Source organism: Chelonoidis abingdonii, chromosome 17 (genome assembly GCF_003597395.2).
Source record: "Chelonoidis abingdonii isolate Lonesome George chromosome 17, CheloAbing_2.0, whole genome shotgun sequence".
Classification (NCBI taxonomy): domain Eukaryota; kingdom Metazoa; phylum Chordata; order Testudines; family Testudinidae; genus Chelonoidis; species Chelonoidis abingdonii.
This window is the reverse complement of record NC_133785.1, coordinates 8,571,021-8,589,763: the sequence shown is the minus strand read 5'-3', so window position 1 is coordinate 8,589,763 and position 18,743 is coordinate 8,571,021. Positions and strand designations below refer to the sequence as shown.

Sequence of the window (18,743 nt, the reverse complement as noted above, 5' to 3'; positions counted from 1 at the left end):
AGCAGGAGTGGTAACTTCATCTGTGCCCTATGTTGTCCCTGTGGTTAAAGTGCTGGACAGGGGGCAGGGTACTTGGCTTCAATTTCCAGACTCCCTGTGGTCTTGGGGAAAGCTGCTTTGTCTCTATACTTCAGTTTTCCCACTTAAAGCCAGAGAACAATCTTTACTTTCCAGGGAAGGTGGACTAGAAAGGGATCAGGTTCCAAGGTTATGAAGGGGCAGACATGGGTGGACTTGCTGACACAACCAGCAATTCTGTTGGTGACTTGGATACACACCTTGTTCATGGGTGCAGACCCACCAGCTCCTCACCTCAGATGCTAGTGATTTCCCATAATCTTGGCTAGGGATTAAACACACATTCTAGGGTGAGTGGCCCTGCATCCCTTCCACCCCATGTGGTCTGAAGCAAATTAATGCCCTTGGATAGGCTGCCTGTAAAGAGCTTTGAGTAGTGCCAGACTGCTGTGCAGAAGAGCTAGCTTGATCTACTTCTACCTGATGCTGCTAACACTTTCTTCTGAAGGTCTGCCAAGTTTTCAGTGGCAAACTGAGACTGGAAGTTGTAGAGTTGTAATTTACTCTTAACTCAGCGGGGGAATTGAGAATCAGGAGTCCTGGCTTCCCCAGTCTGACCATACTGCTAAGGCATAAGTGCATATCAGAGCATCTCAAGAATGCACAGGTCAGCTGGGAACTTGCTGTTTAGAACAGCTTTGAGCACAGCTTGCTTAACTCTTTCTGTTCCTGATTTACATAACTGTTCTGCACAGTATTGCCTTCCATTGTGGGTCTTGCTGAGTCACAGGAAATCTGGAGTCTGCTACATGCAAACTTCTATTCTGTGATGTAAGGGTATTGCTCAAATCAAAAACAAATCCAGTCCATGTAACTAGGGTAAGAAGGGGCTGGTGAACATATGTGAAGACTGTCTTTTGCAGCTACAGAGGTGCTGTGGGGATTTAAGTCCTGTGCATGGCTTAATGTTCCAGCATAAGCATACTTCAAATGATCTTAAGTTGGCTGAGATTTTAGACAATGCCTAAGATGAGATTTTAAATAGCTGAATTTGCTGCCCTCTGCAACTCATGGCTTGCTGCATAAACTGTAGTCTTCTACCTCTGACTTGTAGCAGTGCATTCTGGGGCCTCTAATGCACCAGTACCAGCAGTCCCTACTCTATTAATAAATATGGACTGCTTTGTATGGGGGAAAAGCTAGTTGAACAAGAGCTTCCCAACAACACCAAGGGAGAGGCTTTTTGTGTAGGCTGGCCCTGAGAAGAGCCATCAGTGATTTTTTTTTTTTAAGTGTGGGAAGGGGTGTGTGGCATGGGGTGGTGCTGTATCACTGTCAGCTTAAGACACTACAGCCAGTTACACTCACTTGGTTTTGCCTTTGGGAGCAAATCAAAGGCATCTCTAGCCCAGTGGTCACCAACTGTTCAATTGTAATTGACTGGTCAATCATAGAGGATCTCCCAGTCAATTGCAGTCTCCAGCAATGCAGTGTGGCTGCCACTAAGGCAGGCTCCCTGACTACCCCAGCTCCACACCACTCCCAGAACTGCCCAGTGCCACCCTTGGAGGTGGGGCAGGGGTCTCCCTCTGCTCCTGCTTGAAAGTACCACCCCCACAGCTTCCATTGGCCAGGAGAACTGCAGGGGTGGTACTTGCAGAGGGGCAGGGTGTGGACCACATGCCCACTGACACCCTTCCCTTGGGCCAGAGGGGCACGTTGGTCCCTTCCAGGAGCAGCATGGGGCCAGGGTAGGCAGGGAGCCTGTCTTAACTGCAGCTATGCTGCAGTACCTGTGGGTGCTGCTAGAGGTAAGGGCTGCCTGGTAGGAGGCCACACCCCAGCCCTGAGCGCCCTTGTGGAGCCTGCACGCTCTTGGAGCTTGCACCCCTCACCCCCCTCCTGCACCACAACCCCTGCCCAAGGCTCAGCCCAGAGCCCCCTACCCAGCTTGGTGAAAGTGAGGGTGGAGGAGAGCAAGCAACATGGGGGAGGATGGAGTGAGGGGGGCAGAGCCTCAGAAGGGGTGGGATGTATCCTGGGTTACCCATAGATTCAGGAAGTGGTCTTGGGCATAAAAAGGTTGATCACTGCTGTAGCCTCTAAATGACTGACTCAGTTGCTGACGAGCTCTGGAGCCTAGGACATCTAGGAGCTGTTGCACAAACATAACTACATCTTCCCCTTGTAACATTCCACCTATTCACCACTGAAACTAGCTTTGCCACTGTTAACTTCAAGGCCCTACCCACAGATAAGGCAGTTACTTCAGCCTCTGATGCAAATATTACTCTGAAATGCAGCACATGTTTGAGGGAAGCACTGGATGTGAGAAATTGGGCAGAACCACCCAGTGACTTGAGATGAGCCTCCCAAGTGACTAATTGCTGGACGCAAAACCCTAAAAGCCTACATTGTAACACTTTATTAAACTACATTGCAAAGTGGCAACAGAGTAACTTACTACAATGCATAGTGCACTGCAACTTGTTTACTACATGATGTAGTCTTTCTGTCCTGTATAACCTCAGTAAAGAGAACAGCAGCTCTGGCTAGCCAGAAATGGGAACACTGAATGAGGAGCACCAAATTTCAAAATGAAAGGGAAGAAATTCCTCTACAAATGGAGTTTCCTGTGGAACTTGGTGTCACATAAGGAGCCTAGCAGAGTTCCAAGAGTCGCTAATGTTCCAGGGAACATTCAGTTGTTACATTTTCAGCTTGTCTTGTGGCAGTACCTGAAGCCCCAGACATGGGCAGGACCCCATTATGCCAGGTACTGTACACAGACAGCTCAAAGATCCCTGCCCCAAAAATACAAGCAAAGGACAAGAGCCAATAGGTGGATGCTCAACTGAGACCTGGTCTAGTGGATCAAGAACTGTCCTGTCTCTAGCGCTCAGTTCAAAAGCTTGCAGGATACTGGGGGTAGAAAGTGAGGAATAGGATAATGACTTGATTCTTAGGTCTCTTACAGTTGAGACACAGGTCAGTGAGGTAATCCTTATTGGACCAACTTCTATTGGTGGAAAAAGCAACCTTTCAAGCTTACACAGAGCTCTAATATTGTGGGACCAACTTGGCTACAACATTGCAAACTTGCAGTTCTGCAGAAACATGGGATGTTTGTGGGTCACTGATTCTGCTTGAATTTGTCAAGGGGAAGACAGACTTTCTTTAAACCCTACTTGGCAAAACTTGCCAACCAAGGCACAAAATTTACTTGTGTCCTTGTCATCACAATATAACCCAACCTTACCTATAGATTGCATTGCTCCACTCACAGGAGAAGCAAAGACAAATCTGTTCCCCTTGAACAGTCCCATGCAGTGTCCATGACTTTTCTTAACCTCTAATTGTGCTCTTCCCAGAAGCAATTGAGAGGCTGTAGGGGAGAGTTCCTCATTTGACCAAACAGGCCACAACTCCAGGAGGAAGTTAAAGGAAACTTTCTTAAAACATTGTTCTCTCAAAGATCAGACCCATAGCAGGGATCAAACTTGCTGATTCACAAGCAGCTGTGGGATTGGAATGTGTCTAACATTCCTCATGTATTGTAGGAGCACTGATCTCCAATTCTTTCCATTCCTGACTCTGCAATTGACTAATGTTGTCTTGTAATGTGAGTCAAGGCAGATAGGTGGGGAGAGCCAACCTCCACAATGTACCCTGTACTCACCAGAATATGCCAAAATCTTAACAGGTTCCCTATAAAGTTATGATTTAAGGGGGAGGAAGCAGGGGAGGCCCCAGGGCAGAGGAGACCTACTTGTGGGGCTAGGGGCCCCTGCAGGGCCTGGGGAAAATTGCCCCATAGCCCCCCTTTACCTTGTCAGCAGCTCAAAGCAGCAGGATGACTCAGGAGCTCAGCTGCTGGCCGCACTGCAGGGGGGGACATCCTTGTGGGGCCAGGGGCCCAGGGCAAATTGCCCCGCTTGCAGCCCCTTTACCTTGCCAGCAGCCCAGAGCTCAGCTGAGCTGCCCTGCCCAGCTGCTGGACATGCTGCAGCTCTGTGGGGTGGGGAAAGCAGAGGAGAGCCCAGGGGAGACATCCTCATGGGGCCAGGGGCCCCTGCAGGGCCTGGTTCCGGGGCAAATTGCCTCACTTGCTCTTCTTCCCGCCCCAGGTGGCCCCAGAGCTCACAGCCACCCCTTACCTTGACAGCTGCTCAAAGCATCAGGATGAAGCTGGAGCTCAGCTGGCACTGGCTGGCCATTCTGCAGCTCTACAGGGGGGAGCAGGGAATCCTGGGAGCTCAGGTGGGGGACAGTATGGTCCCATGGGCCAGAGTTGTTCTCCCTGGCTGGCTCTTTAACAACTGGTTCTCCATTGGCATCTAATTTAGCAACCGATTCTAGCAAACCGGCTGCAGCTCACCACTGGGTAATACTGAGTGCCTTCCTGTGAGGAAATGTCAGGTCAAGATTGCAACAGCACTGTGTATTGTACCTGTCAGGTGTGGTTCAGCAGCCAGGGATAGTAAGGGAGCACACTGTCTTAAAGGGCTGTGTTCTTTCTGCCTTGCTTTAAAGGAGCATAATGCCTTATCTGTGTTCTGTGCAGGTTAAACCTCCAGACATCCCATAAGGGGGCGGGGGTGTACTCAAGCTTATGTTGCCAAAGGTCCCAGTATAGTGAATTTGGCAGAGCTTGTGATAAAACTCAAGTGTCTTGACTTGATTCCCCTGTCCTTTCCATTAGCCATGCTGCTATAATTTCAGCAACCCTTGGTTTTTTATATTGGCCTTAATGTGTATCTTTCTTTGTGGTAAATAAGATTACCCCAAACTTCTAAAACCAATTAGTCATACAAAACACGATGGCTTGTAGTCAAAGCCAGATTATTTCACGGTATAACATCTGGGACATAAAAGACAGGCCCAAGCACTAGGAAAGTAGGCTGGGGCTTCAAGTAATCCTGAGATTAAGACAGATCTGTTTTGTCATCTGGCTTGGGGCTTTAGTAGTCCTACTTTCAAACTCTCCCTACTGACCATGAGACTTTTTTAAGGAGTGTTGTATAACATGGTTCTGGGAGCCAAGGCTTTAAGAAATGACATCTTGTGAGTTGGCGGGGCCCATACAATGCAGGTCTCTGCCTTTTGGGGTTCTTCCAGAGGAACTGGCAGCTGTTGGTATATTGGTTTGTAGTGTTTGCTCTTAGACAGACAGAATTCCCCTCTGTAGTTCTGAGAAGCCACGGTCGGTTACTTCCCATTTTCAGTTCATTGTCAGTAAATTGAACTCATTTTGCCACTGAGTCAATAGTTCATCAGCAGAGCAATGGACTCAAGTACTTACACTCCAATCCTGTGTACATAGCCAGATGTAGGAGGCAGAGGCAACTGGGATTCTCCCATGACATAAGGGATTCGATTATGCTGTGCAACTAAACTTGAGAAGCTATCTTTGAATCTGGGGAGATAACATAGTCCCAGCTGCCTTGCTCTAGACACTGGAGTTCACTCCTGGGTCCTTTTCCTAGTGCTGCCAGTGATCTTTGCTGTGACAAGTGCCTTCCCCCTGTGTCTGTTTCCCCTCTACCCTCCTATGCTGCCAGCTCTAAGTCGGGTGTCTAGGCACAATGAGATCTTGATCTGAGCTGGTGCAGGTCCTTTAGGCACTATTGCAGTACAAACTGACTCTGGAGTACATCACATCACTCCATTCTTGATACCAGGTATCTAGAGCCTTTGTATATGAGTGCTCTAAAAGGGCAAGAAGTGTAAATGCTGTAGGATGCTTACCAGTGCCACCTTCTGAAGTTTAGTCTGAGTTCTTGAGTTTAGGGCAGGCAATATAACCCAGTGGGCAGGCACACTGGATTAGGACTCCAGCTTGGGTTCTGTTCCTAGCTCTGCCCCTGGCCTAGTGTGAGGCCTGAACCAGTCATCCCCTTCCCCCTATTTGTGCCTGAATTTCCCTGTTTGAGAATAATGCTCCTCTGTAAAGCAAGGCCTGTGGAGCGGGAGAGGGAATCAGATGGTATCCAACATAGTTTGCATAGCAGTGGGGCTGCTACTTAGAATGATTGAGGGACTCTTCTTAATGGTGAATACTGTTGAGTCCCTCTGAAAGCTCCAGAAGCTACCCATCTTTGCCACAATCACCCTAGCTAAAGGACTCTAGTCTCAGGAGACTGAGATTTGAGTCACTTTATAAAACATATGCAGCATTTAGCTGAATGCTGGGAATTCTCAGGATGGATTTAGTCTCTGCTTCAAGAGTGAAGTCAATATCACTTCTCCATACTGCCCTGGAGAGGAAGGATGGATGGTGTAGTGTGCTTAGGGAGCATCTTAGCACTTGGGAGTTGAACCCAGGTCTCCTAGCTCAGACAACTTCCTATGTGACCTTGGGCAAGTCCTTCAGTCTCTGCCACCAGCTGTACAATAGGGATGATAGTACTGCCCTGCCTCGAGATGAGAAGCTAAAGGCATTGGAGATTGAGGCCTTTAAATATGGGAAGGGGAGTGACTACTGAAGTGACTCTTTATTGAATGAGTGGCTAAAGGTTAGCGCTCTCCTATGTGTAGAGGATCTTACATCTGTTACACTTTAGATTGAGGGGTCCATGAAAGACTTAGACTGAAAACTGAATAGAATTCAGCAATATATACACAATGGATTTCCAAATGAGTCTGCCTCCTTTTAAAATTTTGTAGGGGTCCACAAACTTAAGACTGTAAAGCACTGAGATACAGCACCTAGTGTGCAGAGTTGCTGACTCAGTCTAAATAGACAGAGGGAGCTGAGGCACAGGGGAAAGGAGTTGGCCAAAGTAACATGAAGGCTGTAGAAGAGTTGGGAATCAAACCTGAGGGTCCCAGTCCAATGTCTTAACCCCAACCACCAATTCTCTCATGTAGAGAGATTCTGCTGGCTGATCATGGAGTCTGCCTGGTGTGCAATTACACCTTTTTAGTGAAAGGCTTAAATGCAGGCATCCTGATGTCTCTCCAAATGCACAAATACAGGATGTTACTGTTGCCAACTTTCACATTGTAAATCAATCTAATCCCATTTCAAAATAAGCCAGTCCCTAAGAACCCCAACACTCTGACTAGATCCCACAGCATGCAGTCTGGATTGTGGTGGGACTGCTGTGCACCCCTAACTCTCACCCCTCCTTGCCCAGAGCCTATTTAAAAAAAAAAAAAGCAGCAGCAAGCTACTAGGCAACAAGCAAGTCAGTTAAGACAGAAGCCTGTTTTTATGGGGGTTTGACATGTCTGGAAGAGAGCTGAGATGTTGAAAGTCAGCATGAATAACCCATCCTGCAGTGCTGACAGTGACATCTAATTGTTTTGCAAAAGGGTATGATAACATAGCTGCCATGCAGCCAGGCTCAAGCTGTGACTTGGGCCTAGCTAGATCATAAGCTCTCCCAGGAGGCCCTGACTGTATTGTACTTAGCACAAAGGTGCTGTGATCTTAGTTAGGGCCTAGGGTCCCTAGGTAGGTGGCACTTTCCCTGAGTTATAAGTAGATGTGGGTGGATTTTTTTGGTCAAACTCTTTGGTGAAAATGCAAATTCAATAACATGCTTCACAAATTCATAAGACAGGGTGGGTGAGGTAATATCTTCTATTGGTCCAACGTCTGAGAAGCTTTCATAGCAGTTTTGCTCCATTTTTTTTTTAAAAATTGACAACACTATTTGAACAAAACACTTCAATGTCTTTCCCAGTTTCCTTGAAGCTTATTAAAATTCAAGACCTGTAAATGGTCAAATTCAAAACACTTGGTTCAACCCAGAACAAGTTGCTTTCAAAATTGCCAATGGACCAAAACATCCTTGTCCAGCTCTATCACCCTGAGGTGCAGTTCATAAGCTCTGTGGCATTTGGTGCAATTTCCCAGATGAGATGGGGAGCAAAGCTTAGCTGGCTCTCAAATGAGACAATCCTTTTGTGATGACAATTGTCAGCTGTTAGAATCTTGCTCCAGAGGTGGCAGCACTTTGAGCTAAGCAATTCTTGTGTAACTTGCATATCTGCTTGGGGCATCCTGTGTTCACATGGCACTGCACTGCTGGAAGTGAGATTTCTTAGACTGGAGTGCATCTACTACTGCAGGTAGCAGCCATACAGCACTGTCTCTAGCATTACTAGAGGTTAAAGTAGCAGGCCATGCTCCTGCTGCAGAAAGTCTGATTGCAGACTCAGTCATGTGGGGTTTGCAGTTCCAGGAGGGTGTTCAGTCTCAGGAATGTGGAGAATGCTCAGTCATTCCTGTAGTGGCCAAAGCACAGGCCTGGGACATTAGGAGACCTGTAATGTTTGGGGGCTCTATCATGGACCAGATCCTGTCACAGTTCCTGCTCCAAAGAGCTTTATTCCTAGGTTGTCCACTGGCCTGCTGGTTGACACTGGGAGAAGACACTTTCCTCCCTTCCAGGTCAGATTTGCAGAAACAGGGGGAGGGGTGGGCCTTGCACAGGCAGAGGTTGCCTTCTGCAGCATGGGTCATCTGCTGGTATCACTAGATGTCTCACTGCAACAATTCCCTGCCATTGCAGGGGCCTCTGGCACTGACAGCCCTTTGGTTTCTCTTGTTTTCTAACTGGGGCTCACAACAGGTTCATCTCCTGCGGGATGAAATGCTTTGGTTTCACTCAATTGTTTGGTATGGGGGTATCTGGTGAAACTGAATGGCCTGATAGACAGGAGGCCAGACTAGATGATCTGATAGTCCCCTCTGGCCTTAAACTTTCCCTTATCTTTAAACCAGGGGTAATGAGATCTTTAAGATCTAAGCTTGGAAAAATAGTGTGTGGAAAGCTCAGCACCAGTACTTCACCTATCTAATCCTGTGGCATGAGCTGGGGTTCTAGAACATCAGTTTCCTAGATGTGTAGTATAGTTTGCACTGACTGGTAGTTCATCTGATCCTGTTGTGCTAGGTGGTGGGCACAATTCAGTCCCTGATTACTTTGATTGGAAGTTCTCAGAGGCAGTCAGTTTGCATAGTGCATAGCACAACTTCTGTTCTGTGCCTGGTGTTGAGCCTCCTAGGTGCTACCCCAACACAAATGAGTAAAACAAAAGATGAGAGGAAACTGAGGCATGGGGGCAATGATTTGTCAGGGTCAGTGACAGGACTGGGAGTGTAGACCCAGGGTCTCCAGAGTCCCAAGTTGATGCTCTCCTCACTAGCTGCTGCCTTAGCTGCAGTCCTTGTGTATAAACATCCCTCTCTCTCGCAGGCTATGACTTTGCTGCAGTACTGGAGTGGTTTGCAGAGCGTGTGGACCGTATTATCCTCCTCTTCGATGCTCACAAGCTGGACATCTCAGATGAGTTTTCAGAGGTGATCAAGGCCCTGAAGAACCATGAGGACAAGATTCGGGTGGTGCTGAACAAAGCTGACCAGATTGAAACACAACAGCTGATGCGGGTCTATGGTGCCCTCATGTGGTCACTGGGGAAGATCATAAACACCCCAGAGGTGGTACGGGTCTACATTGGCTCCTTCTGGTCCCAGCCACTCCTCATCCCTGATAACAGGAAGCTCTTTGAAGCAGAAGAGCAGGATCTCTTCAAAGATATCCAGTCCCTGCCCAGGAATGCTGCACTCCGCAAGCTCAATGACCTCATCAAGAGAGCCAGGCTAGCTAAGGTATGGTGTCCCAAGCATTCCCTCTAGTGAACCACAGACAGTGCTACATGGGTGGGATTTGGTCTAGATGAAGCCTTCTGACCAAGGACGATACTTGACTAGCATTTCAGAGTTCCCCTGACCAAGTGCAGGGATGTGCCTATTGTGCCAGGTGTCTGATCTCAATCTAGGGGGAGAGGTGCCTGCAGAGTCCCTAGCAAAGATGGGGAAGGGGGAGACATTACACTACTCACTGCAGAGCCCTAATGAGACAATACCTGCCCCAGAGAGCTCAGCCTGAATATCCACAGGGTGGGAAGAGACATCAAGCGGGGTAGGGGCTCATTCAAGGTTGCACAGTAGACCTGGGAATAGCAACTACCAGTGCTATCTCAAGCTCCCTGCTCTAACCCGCTAGGCCACATCTTCCCACTCAGGGCTGGAAGAGCACCTAGAGTCCTGACTCCCAATCCATGTTTCCACTGCTTTAGCTGTGTCAATATAACCCCCTAATGTAGATGCACTGGTGCAGATAGTATCTGCCATTTAGTGCAAGCTCCTAGTGCGATAACAGCCATGGCTCCAATCCGAGGCATAGCTTGTACTGCCTGCTGACCTGCAGTGGCTTGTTCTCACCACTCCATTCAAACTAATGGCACTCTAGTCCCAGAAGTATGGGTTTTGTGATAAGATAGAATAGGGATCTTCTGGGTTCTATTCCTGGCTCTGCCACAACCTAACTGACAGCTGCATTTTACAGCAGGGAAACTCCTCAGATTAACGTTCCTTGCTGGAGAGTCTTGAGTCAGTTATGGGACAGAAATTATGGAAATTTCTCAGCCATGCTGAGGAAATTCCACCTTAAACCCCAGTGGCCTTAAACTATTTACCTTGCAATAGACTCTGCACCATTCTGGGCATTATCTCTTTAAGGCATCACTCTTGCAGATAAGCTATCTGCTTGCTAGCCTAGCTAGAGAAATGCAGCTCTTTATGGGAACACACTGTTTTTATGGCTGTTTTCAGTTTCTTTGAACTAGCTGGAAGGAGCTGTAAAAATCCTGATTGTTTCAGAGAAACCACAGGGCTCAGCATTGACATGGGTCAGAAATAGCTCCTGAACCCAGAGCTGGCACTAGGCTTCTCAAAGATCCAAACTGCTGCGTGGTTTCAGCACAATCCACATTAGAAGGAACAAATATCTAGCTGGCCAGGCCTTCTAAAAAATAGTGCAATTTCAAACCCTAACTCTGATTAGTCTAACAGATTAAATTCTTGTTCTGTGTGCATGACTGTAGTACTTACAGCATGTTTTAAGTCATCAGATATGTAGGAACACAAATGGATGGGACCACCTGGGTCATGGCATCCAGTCCCTGCTATTGTGGGCAGCAGTAGTCACATCCTGGTCAAATGGATCCAGCTCCAAACTAGTTAGGTTGTCTTCCTACTGGGAGGCTGTTCCAGAATCTCCTTATTTTCAGCCTCAGTAGATTCCTGGTCAGTTTGTATTGTTCTTGTGCCAATATTGTCTTTGAGCTCCTATAGCTCTCTTCCCTCCCTGAGGTTTATCACCGAATGTATTTATAGAGAGCAATCAGATCCCCTCTTAGCCTTTGTTTTCCCTTACCCCCAAGACAAAACAAGCACAACTCTTTTTAGTCTCTTTTTGTAAGATAGGCTGATCAGGGGCATGAAGAGCCAAAGAGCCCTTCTCTGCATCTGGTCCAATTTGGATTCATCTTTCTGTTGATGGTATCAGTTTGGATACTAGTTTGTAATAACTCTCTCTCCCTGTAGAGTTAGTTAATTCAAGTGGCCAGGTGAAATGCCCAGCACATACCTGTTAAGGCTCTGACTCAGACATTTCACTTAGATTGCCACTTTCCCTGGTACTGTCAGTGGACTCCCCAGGTGGGTGTGGGGGAACAGCTTTACACTGTCTAATCCTGTCATGGCAGGCTGCACCCCTCAAAGCAAGTCTATGTACACTAGCCACCTGAAATGATGCTTTGGGATGCAGTGTGGGTTAAGGTACCAAGTGGGAGTCAAAAACTTGGGTTAAATACCTGGCTCTGCCACAAACTTTCGGAGGGGAAGAGACTTCCCAGCTTAGTCCACTTCGCTTGAAAGCAGTTCAAGAGGCTGTCTGGCATGTGACTACCTTGCGAGTTGGTCCCTTCCCCCCACCCCTTGACTCTTGGAGTATAAAAAGACTGAATCCTGATCCAAATAGCACTGGTTTGACAGTAAAGACTGCCCCAGGCAGGATAGCATTTCCATGGTAAACTCTATCCTTGTCCTGCCACTGCAGGCATAAAAGCCATCAGTGCAGCAACATGTGGGGGAGGGCAGAGAATCTGCCCATTAAATGAGCTGTGCATACAAAGAGCAAGAATCCGGTTTCATGTGATAAGTTGTCCAACCTTTCCAAGGTCCTCATGATCCTAGCATGCCTTGCAGATGGATGAAGGCTTTGAAATCACTGCTCTAAAAAGCAGAGAAGTTTGAACAGATCTCAAAAATGAATCCAGGAAATCTGCTAAGCCAGCAAGACTTGCTCAGTCACAACTCTTCAGAGACTGAAGAAGGTCCTACGCTCAAAGCACTACAGGAATGCCAGTCTGCTGCAGTGGCAAAGCACTACTAGTGTGCATGCAGCTATACTGGCAAACCTGCTCTTGTTGGAATGAGCCATACCAACCTCCTGAGCAAAATGGGCTACACTAGGAACACTGTTTAGGACTCAGCATAGGTGCAGCTCACACCAACCTGCTAACAAGGTGGCATGTCAGCATAGCTGTGTGGAACAGTATGATTTCCCAGCATAGCTACAATGGCAGCAGTCAGACCTGGGCCAAGAGGTAACTTGTCACTGTCTGAGGCCCTGCATGAGAGAAATTTCTGATGGCAGGTGGCTCTTCAATCAAGCAAAAGGCAGAATGAGATGAAGTAAGACATTCAAACTAGAAAGATGCAGATGTTTCCCAGTGAGAGTGGGTGACTGTTGCAAGAACTGACTAAGGAATGTGGTAGATTCTCCATTAAGCGGGGTCTTAATGGACTGCATGTTGCTCCAAAACAGATGCTATAGCTTCAAACAGATTATGGGCTCCATATAGCTAGGTGAAGTTCTCACTCTACTTTAGTGCCTTACAATCCTAAATATACCTGTGGCATCCTGGAGCCAGTATCCCCATTTTACTGCTGATTCAGTTTTCCAGCCTATAAAGTGGCTTGTCCAAGGTCACTCAATGAAGTCTCAACTCCTAGGCTAGTGCCCTAACTACTAAACCATCCTTTCTGTCTAGCCTTTTATGCAAGAGGCTGAGCTAGATCAAGGGTCTTCTGGCCTGAATATCTGATGGCTTGGGCCTGATGACTGCTCCGTAGGCTGTTATCACCCATTCAGACTCCAGTCTTAGGATAACTATCAGAGTGCCTCAGGAACTGAAGTCTCAGTGAAAGTCAATGGGGTTTAAGGAACTAAAGTCACCTAGATGCTCTTGAAAACTTTATCCCTAGGCTAGTGCCAGTTAAGCCCACTTGGCATTCCATGGGGAATGCATTACTAGGTCTAACCTGGCACTTGCCAGACCTGGGTTCAAGTCTGGATCTGATCTTGATGTCCAAGGGAAGAGACTTGCCCAGTTCCCCACCTGTAAAATAGAGAATCCTTCTGTACTTCAGTAGTGAGGATAAAATCCATTGTGATGCTTAAATGCCCATATCTAAATAGAGACAGAAGATTTGTGGGAAATATTGAGCAAGAGGCTGGGAAGCAAAGCCAAGCCACTATCGCTGCAGGTCAGTGAGGTACCAGCAGTCTGTGGCTAAGCTTCCCCACAGGCTGGGTCCTGAGTCAATGGTCCCTGGTGTTCCAGTAAGAACAGCTATACTGGGTCAGACCAAAGATCCATCTAGCCCAGTAGCTTGTCTTCAACAGTGGCCAATGCCACATGCCCCAGGGGAAGTGAACAAAACAGGTAATCAAGTGATCCATTCCCTGTCACCCATTCCCAGCTTCTGGCAACACCATCCCTGCCCATCCTGGCTAATAGGTCCATCAATGGCTATCTTCCATGAACATATTTAGTCTTTTTTATAAGATACATATGCAAGTAACAATTCTAGATTTGGCCACCAGGTAAATACTGATTGGATGGGAGAAGCTGCTACAAACCCTCCCTGTGTTAAAATAATGGAAGCTCCCCACCCCACAAGGGCCTACATGACTGGGGCCAACAATCAGAGCTTTGCTTTTTAACACAGTAAAGGAAGGGGACATCTGAAAGCAGGAAGGCAAAACCAACAGGTAAAGCCTTATGGTACTGACTAAGGATCTTATTGTATCTACTGATATACTGGCAAGAGTTTGACAAGAGAATCCTCCAAAAACTTTCTACCTCAGTGAGACATGTTACATTCCCCAAGTAAAATACTCCCCTCCTTTACTCAAAAAAACCTCCAGTCATCTCCAAAACTCCTCATGCTTTCCAACTGAACTCCTTTAGATCCATCAAGTTTCCTTCCCTAGCACCTGATGGAGGTTCTGTTAAGTGATTCTGTTCCTGGCTCTGCTCCTGCCCTGCTGGATGACCCTTCCCCACCCCTGTACCTCAGTTTCCCCTCGCTAAAGTGAGAATAAAGCTACTTGCCCTATGTATGGAACTACCTTTGAGATTGACTCATGGGTTTTGTAGAGTGACTAGGGCATCTCACTGGGAGTCAAACTCATAGGCTCTATTCCTGGCACTGAGGGGAGTGTGGTCAAGTGGGTTAGAGCAGCAATGAGGCTGGGAGCAAGGATGCCTGGATTCTACTTCCTGCTCTGGGAAGGAATTGGGAGGTCTGTATTAGGGCAGGGGAAGTGGGAACATTATACTGTCAATCAGGCATCCTAGCTCATCTCTTCCTTTCCCTAGGTCCATGCCTACATAATCTCTTCTCTGAAGAAGGAGATGCCCAATGTCTTTGGGAAGGAGAGCAGAAAGAAGGAGCTGGTGAACAACCTGGGCGAGATCTACTTGAAGATTGAGCGGGAGCATCAGATTTCACCTGGGGACTTCCCCAATCTGCGCAAGATGCAGGTGTGAAGTCATGCTGTGGGCGTGGAGGCTGAAATGCAGTTTACCCTAGGTCTTGAGCTATCCTGATGAGTTTTCATCAGACATCTAGGCTCAGTCACTGCACCTGATGTTAGCTAAGGTCAACTTCTTGCATGCCCCAGACTCCTGTTTGCTGGTGGCCTTAACTGGCTTTCCTCTGGCATGGAAATGAATCTCATTAGTGGCCCCCCACCACTATGGATGATTAGGACCATCCCTGTCTTATCTGGTCCTCCTGCTGCACAGGTGATCCTGTGATTCCAGGTCAGAGTTGGGCCAAGACTTCATCTTTAAGGCAAGAGAGATTCCCTCCATGCCACTGTTAAATCCAGCATGGCACTGATACAAGGCAGTGGCTGGGCTTCTCTAGTAGCCTGGAGGGAAAGTGCTCTTGCCGTCCAGGACTGGGGCTCCTGAGAGCAGGGCTAATCTGAAAGGAAATGTATTCTCATGGGAAGAGCAGAGGGTGCTGGGAGCCAAAACTCCTGAGTTCTGTCCCCAGTGCTGGGAAGAGTGGGGTCTAGTGGGTTAGAGCAAGAGGTGCCTGGATTTGGGATTCCCTGCATCTAAAATACTTCCTGGAACCACAGGCTAATCTCCTGTCTGGGATAACTTATTTCCACTCCCTAAGGAAGGTGAACAGGCCTCTATGCAGGGCACACATGGGCTGTTCTGGGGCAGACCGAAACAAGCTGCCAGCTATCCACAAATGTGGAGAATCCCTGGCTTCTTGCTTAGGGAAAAACCTTATTCCTATATGCCCTTAACAATAATTTCCCATTCCCCATGGTTCAGTGTGCCACTTGGAAGCTGTCCTCCATTCCAGAGGTGGCTGCAGACAGTGCTTCACAGGCCACTTGTAAAGTCTAAGGCCTGAGTGTCTGGAATGAGGGTTGTATCCAGGGGCTGGGGGGAGTGGTCCAGGAGGGGACAGATGAATTGAGTGGGTGCAGCTCAAGGTGGGCACTGGGGATGGGTTAGGGATGGCCTTGTTTAGGAGCATAGGGGGATTTTGGATGGAGGGTGTATTTCAGCCTGATTAAGGGATAGATGGGATTGGGGACAGCTGGGCATGGCTGGGCAGGGGAATGTGGGGATTGAAGAGTGGATTGGAGTTGCTGGGTATTGGGTAGGATAGGGGAGCAGACTGCTCCCAAGTGCCAAAGCCCACCCTGAATGCTAATCTCTGCCATCTCTTTCCCAGGAGCTCCTGCAGAGCCAAGACTTCAGCAAGTTCCAGCTCCTGAAGCCCAAGCTGCTGGACGCAGTTGATGACATGCTGGCCAATGACATTGCCCGGCTCATGGTGATGGTGCGGCAGGAAGAATCTCAGATGCCCACCCAGGCAGTGAAGGGCGGGGCCTTTGAGGGCACTATGAATGGGCCCTTTGGCCATGGCTATGGGGAGGGGGCTGGCGAGGGCATTGATGACATTGAGTGGGTGGTAGGAAAGGACAAGCCCAGCTATGATGAGATCTTCTACACCCTCTCACCTGTCAATGGTAAGATCACAGGGGCCAATGCCAAGAAGGAGATGGTGAAATCCAAGTTGCCCAACACCGTCCTGGGCAAGATCTGGAAACTGGCTGATGTGGACAAAGATGGATTCTTGGATGATGAGGAGTTTGCCCTGGCCAACCACTTGATCAAGGTGAAGCTAGAAGGGCATGAGCTGCCTGCAGAACTGCCCCCCCATCTTGTGCCCCCCTCCAAACGCAGACATGAATGATTCCCCAGGGTCCTTTAAATGGGGGATGGGGGAAATGGGCAGCCAGATGCCTGGATTTCAACCTCTAACTCTGCTAAAGATCCACAACCCCTGAGAGCTGGTGGACAATTTGAATTTTACTTCAAAGGGCACTGAACTTGCACCTTCCTTCCAAATGCCCCATCTAAGCGAGTGATAAGACCTGAATGAAACCCTCATACATGTCGTATTGTGCACAAGAATGCTATTTTAATATATTCAAGGCAACATTTTTGTTCCCCTTCTGTTGTTTGGGTTGCTGCCCCAGGAGCTGCTAATGCAACTGGTTTGTCTTCCTAAGGTGTTGAATGAAGGCCTGTGTGTGGCAGAGCAGCATGGCTGAGCTGCAAACATCAGTTCAATCCCCATGCCTGGGAGAACTGCTCACAATCAGCTTTACCCTTGTGCTGGGATGGCACAACTGTTCCCCCCCCAGCTGTCTGACTTTTTTTTTTCTGGGGAAGCAGGCACTGTAACTTCCCATAGTGGTGAAGCAGTTCTAATTCTTTTTGGAATGTGGTCCAAACACATCAGTTCAGTTCTCAGCTGACTTCCCCCATGTACAGAGCAGTTTTTATGCTAATGACCCAGGTGGCTGGTTTTAAGATGAAGTTGGGTCACTTCTCCAGGGCTTCCTGATCTCCCCATACAAAAACATTAACAAGTTAATTACTCTTGGCTCTAGCTCCCAAAAATGTAGACTACTAAATTGGTGAGGGGTTCTTAAAGGAACATGGACAGACCTCTCTTTGGTGGGGGAACCCTGGTGCTGCTTGTTGTGCCTTTCACTCCTGGTCTCCTCTTATGGAAGACAGCAAGTCTCATACTTGCTTTGAATCCCCCTCAGAGCCCTCACTTCCTCTTAGACACCTTCACTAACCTGGCTTCTTGTCAATTTCACAGTCACGCTTCCCAGAACTGAGATGTGGAATTTCTCAAACAGGAAGACAGTCTATTCCAGAGAATGCCTCTTCCTTAAAATGCCACAGGTGTGATACCTCACCTCACTGTCCCAGGCCTTGTCTCATCGGTTGCTCCAGTGCAGACTGTTCCCTCTGGTTTTGCCCTTAAGTGATGTGCAAGGTATTGCCTAATCTGAGCCTGTTAATTCTCACCCTGTGTCACTGACACTTTGCACTGCATCACATGGTCAGGTGTTCACATCTGTCTAGAAACATTGATCCTGGGAAGCCTTGGAATTACCCTCTATGTAGGGTAAAGACTGTTACTCTGGTAGCATGCTTCAGTCTGATGCTAGTGGTGGTCATTAAACTCAGCCTCTTTGTCAATCTCCAGGGCTAGATCTGGAACTGTTAGGAAAACTTGTTGGGAAAGGGTGGCCATGTTCCTGTTTCACTGCTACACAGGCCATGATTGCAGTTCCTTAAAGGTGCCTGAGTTTTTTGGCCTTCTCTGTCAACTTCAGGGCCCTGCCAGCAGCCCTCAAAACAACTCGTCTGCTTGCAATTTTAACCACTCTGTGCCAACATTGAGGACCTAGCCCAGAGACTGCAGCCTTTAGGAGCACCTACAGTTGGGTGCACAGAATCCTTCTGGGATTGGGCACCCAATTTAGGCTGTTCTCAAACCTTCAAGAGGCAGAGCTTCCTGTGAAGCAATGGTATCAGTCCTGGGAGAAGCCTAAAGGGTTTGCCTCAGAATCATCCTGCCAGGCTGTGAGATGGGGATGGTTAAAGTGGAACGCTCATGTGCCTTATTCTTGCAACTGTTGGAGTGGAGGCAATGTGCATAGATGGGTTTCTTAGTGCTTTCACAGGCAAGCAGCTAAAAATGCTTTTTTCCAGTATTCCCTATCGGCTGCTTAACAGCCTGGCTCTGCCCAGTATACTTGGTTTGTGGGCTGACTCCACTGATGGAGAATCAAAATCTTTTTGGTATCTTATTGCCAGGGGAGGAGGAAGGGGGTCCAGTATTTCTGGCTGAGTCCATGTGATAGTCAAGAGACTGAAGCTCTGATACTTCAGGTAACTAGCTAGAATGTTCCCAGCTTCTGGGCTTCTCTCTGGACTCTTGTGCCAAGGGAATGTCAGACTTAAGGACTCTGCTCCAGCATCTGTTAACTATGTATAGTTACCTCCTGTACAATGAAGCAGTTCTCAGTAGGGGGGCTAGGGGAGGGCCTCCCCAAGCCTGTGCATCAGAGGGAAGTGCGCTCTGTTTAAGCCTGTCTAAATCTTTTTTGAAACATTAAAATGTATTGGCAAGTTCTGCAGCTCCTGAGTCTGCGTCCTGTCCTGGGAAATGCTAG

The 18,743-nt window shown here is 47.9% G+C and overlaps 1 protein-coding gene across 1 annotated transcript in view; it reads left to right on the top strand.

Annotated features, from left to right (window-relative positions):
- EHD1 (EH domain containing 1) overlaps window positions 1-18,707 on the top strand; it is a 29,704-nt gene extending 10,997 nt beyond the window's left edge. The window contains exons 3-5 of the mRNA XM_032797755.2: window positions 9,228-9,640; window positions 14,545-14,709; window positions 15,932-18,707. Of these exons, the coding sequence (XP_032653646.1) occupies window positions 9,228-9,640; window positions 14,545-14,709; window positions 15,932-16,456 (1,103 nt within the window). The 3' untranslated portion in view covers window positions 16,457-18,707. The remainder of the gene's footprint in view (window positions 1-9,227; window positions 9,641-14,544; window positions 14,710-15,931) is intronic.
- The last annotated feature ends 36 nt before the right edge of the window (window positions 18,708-18,743 follow it).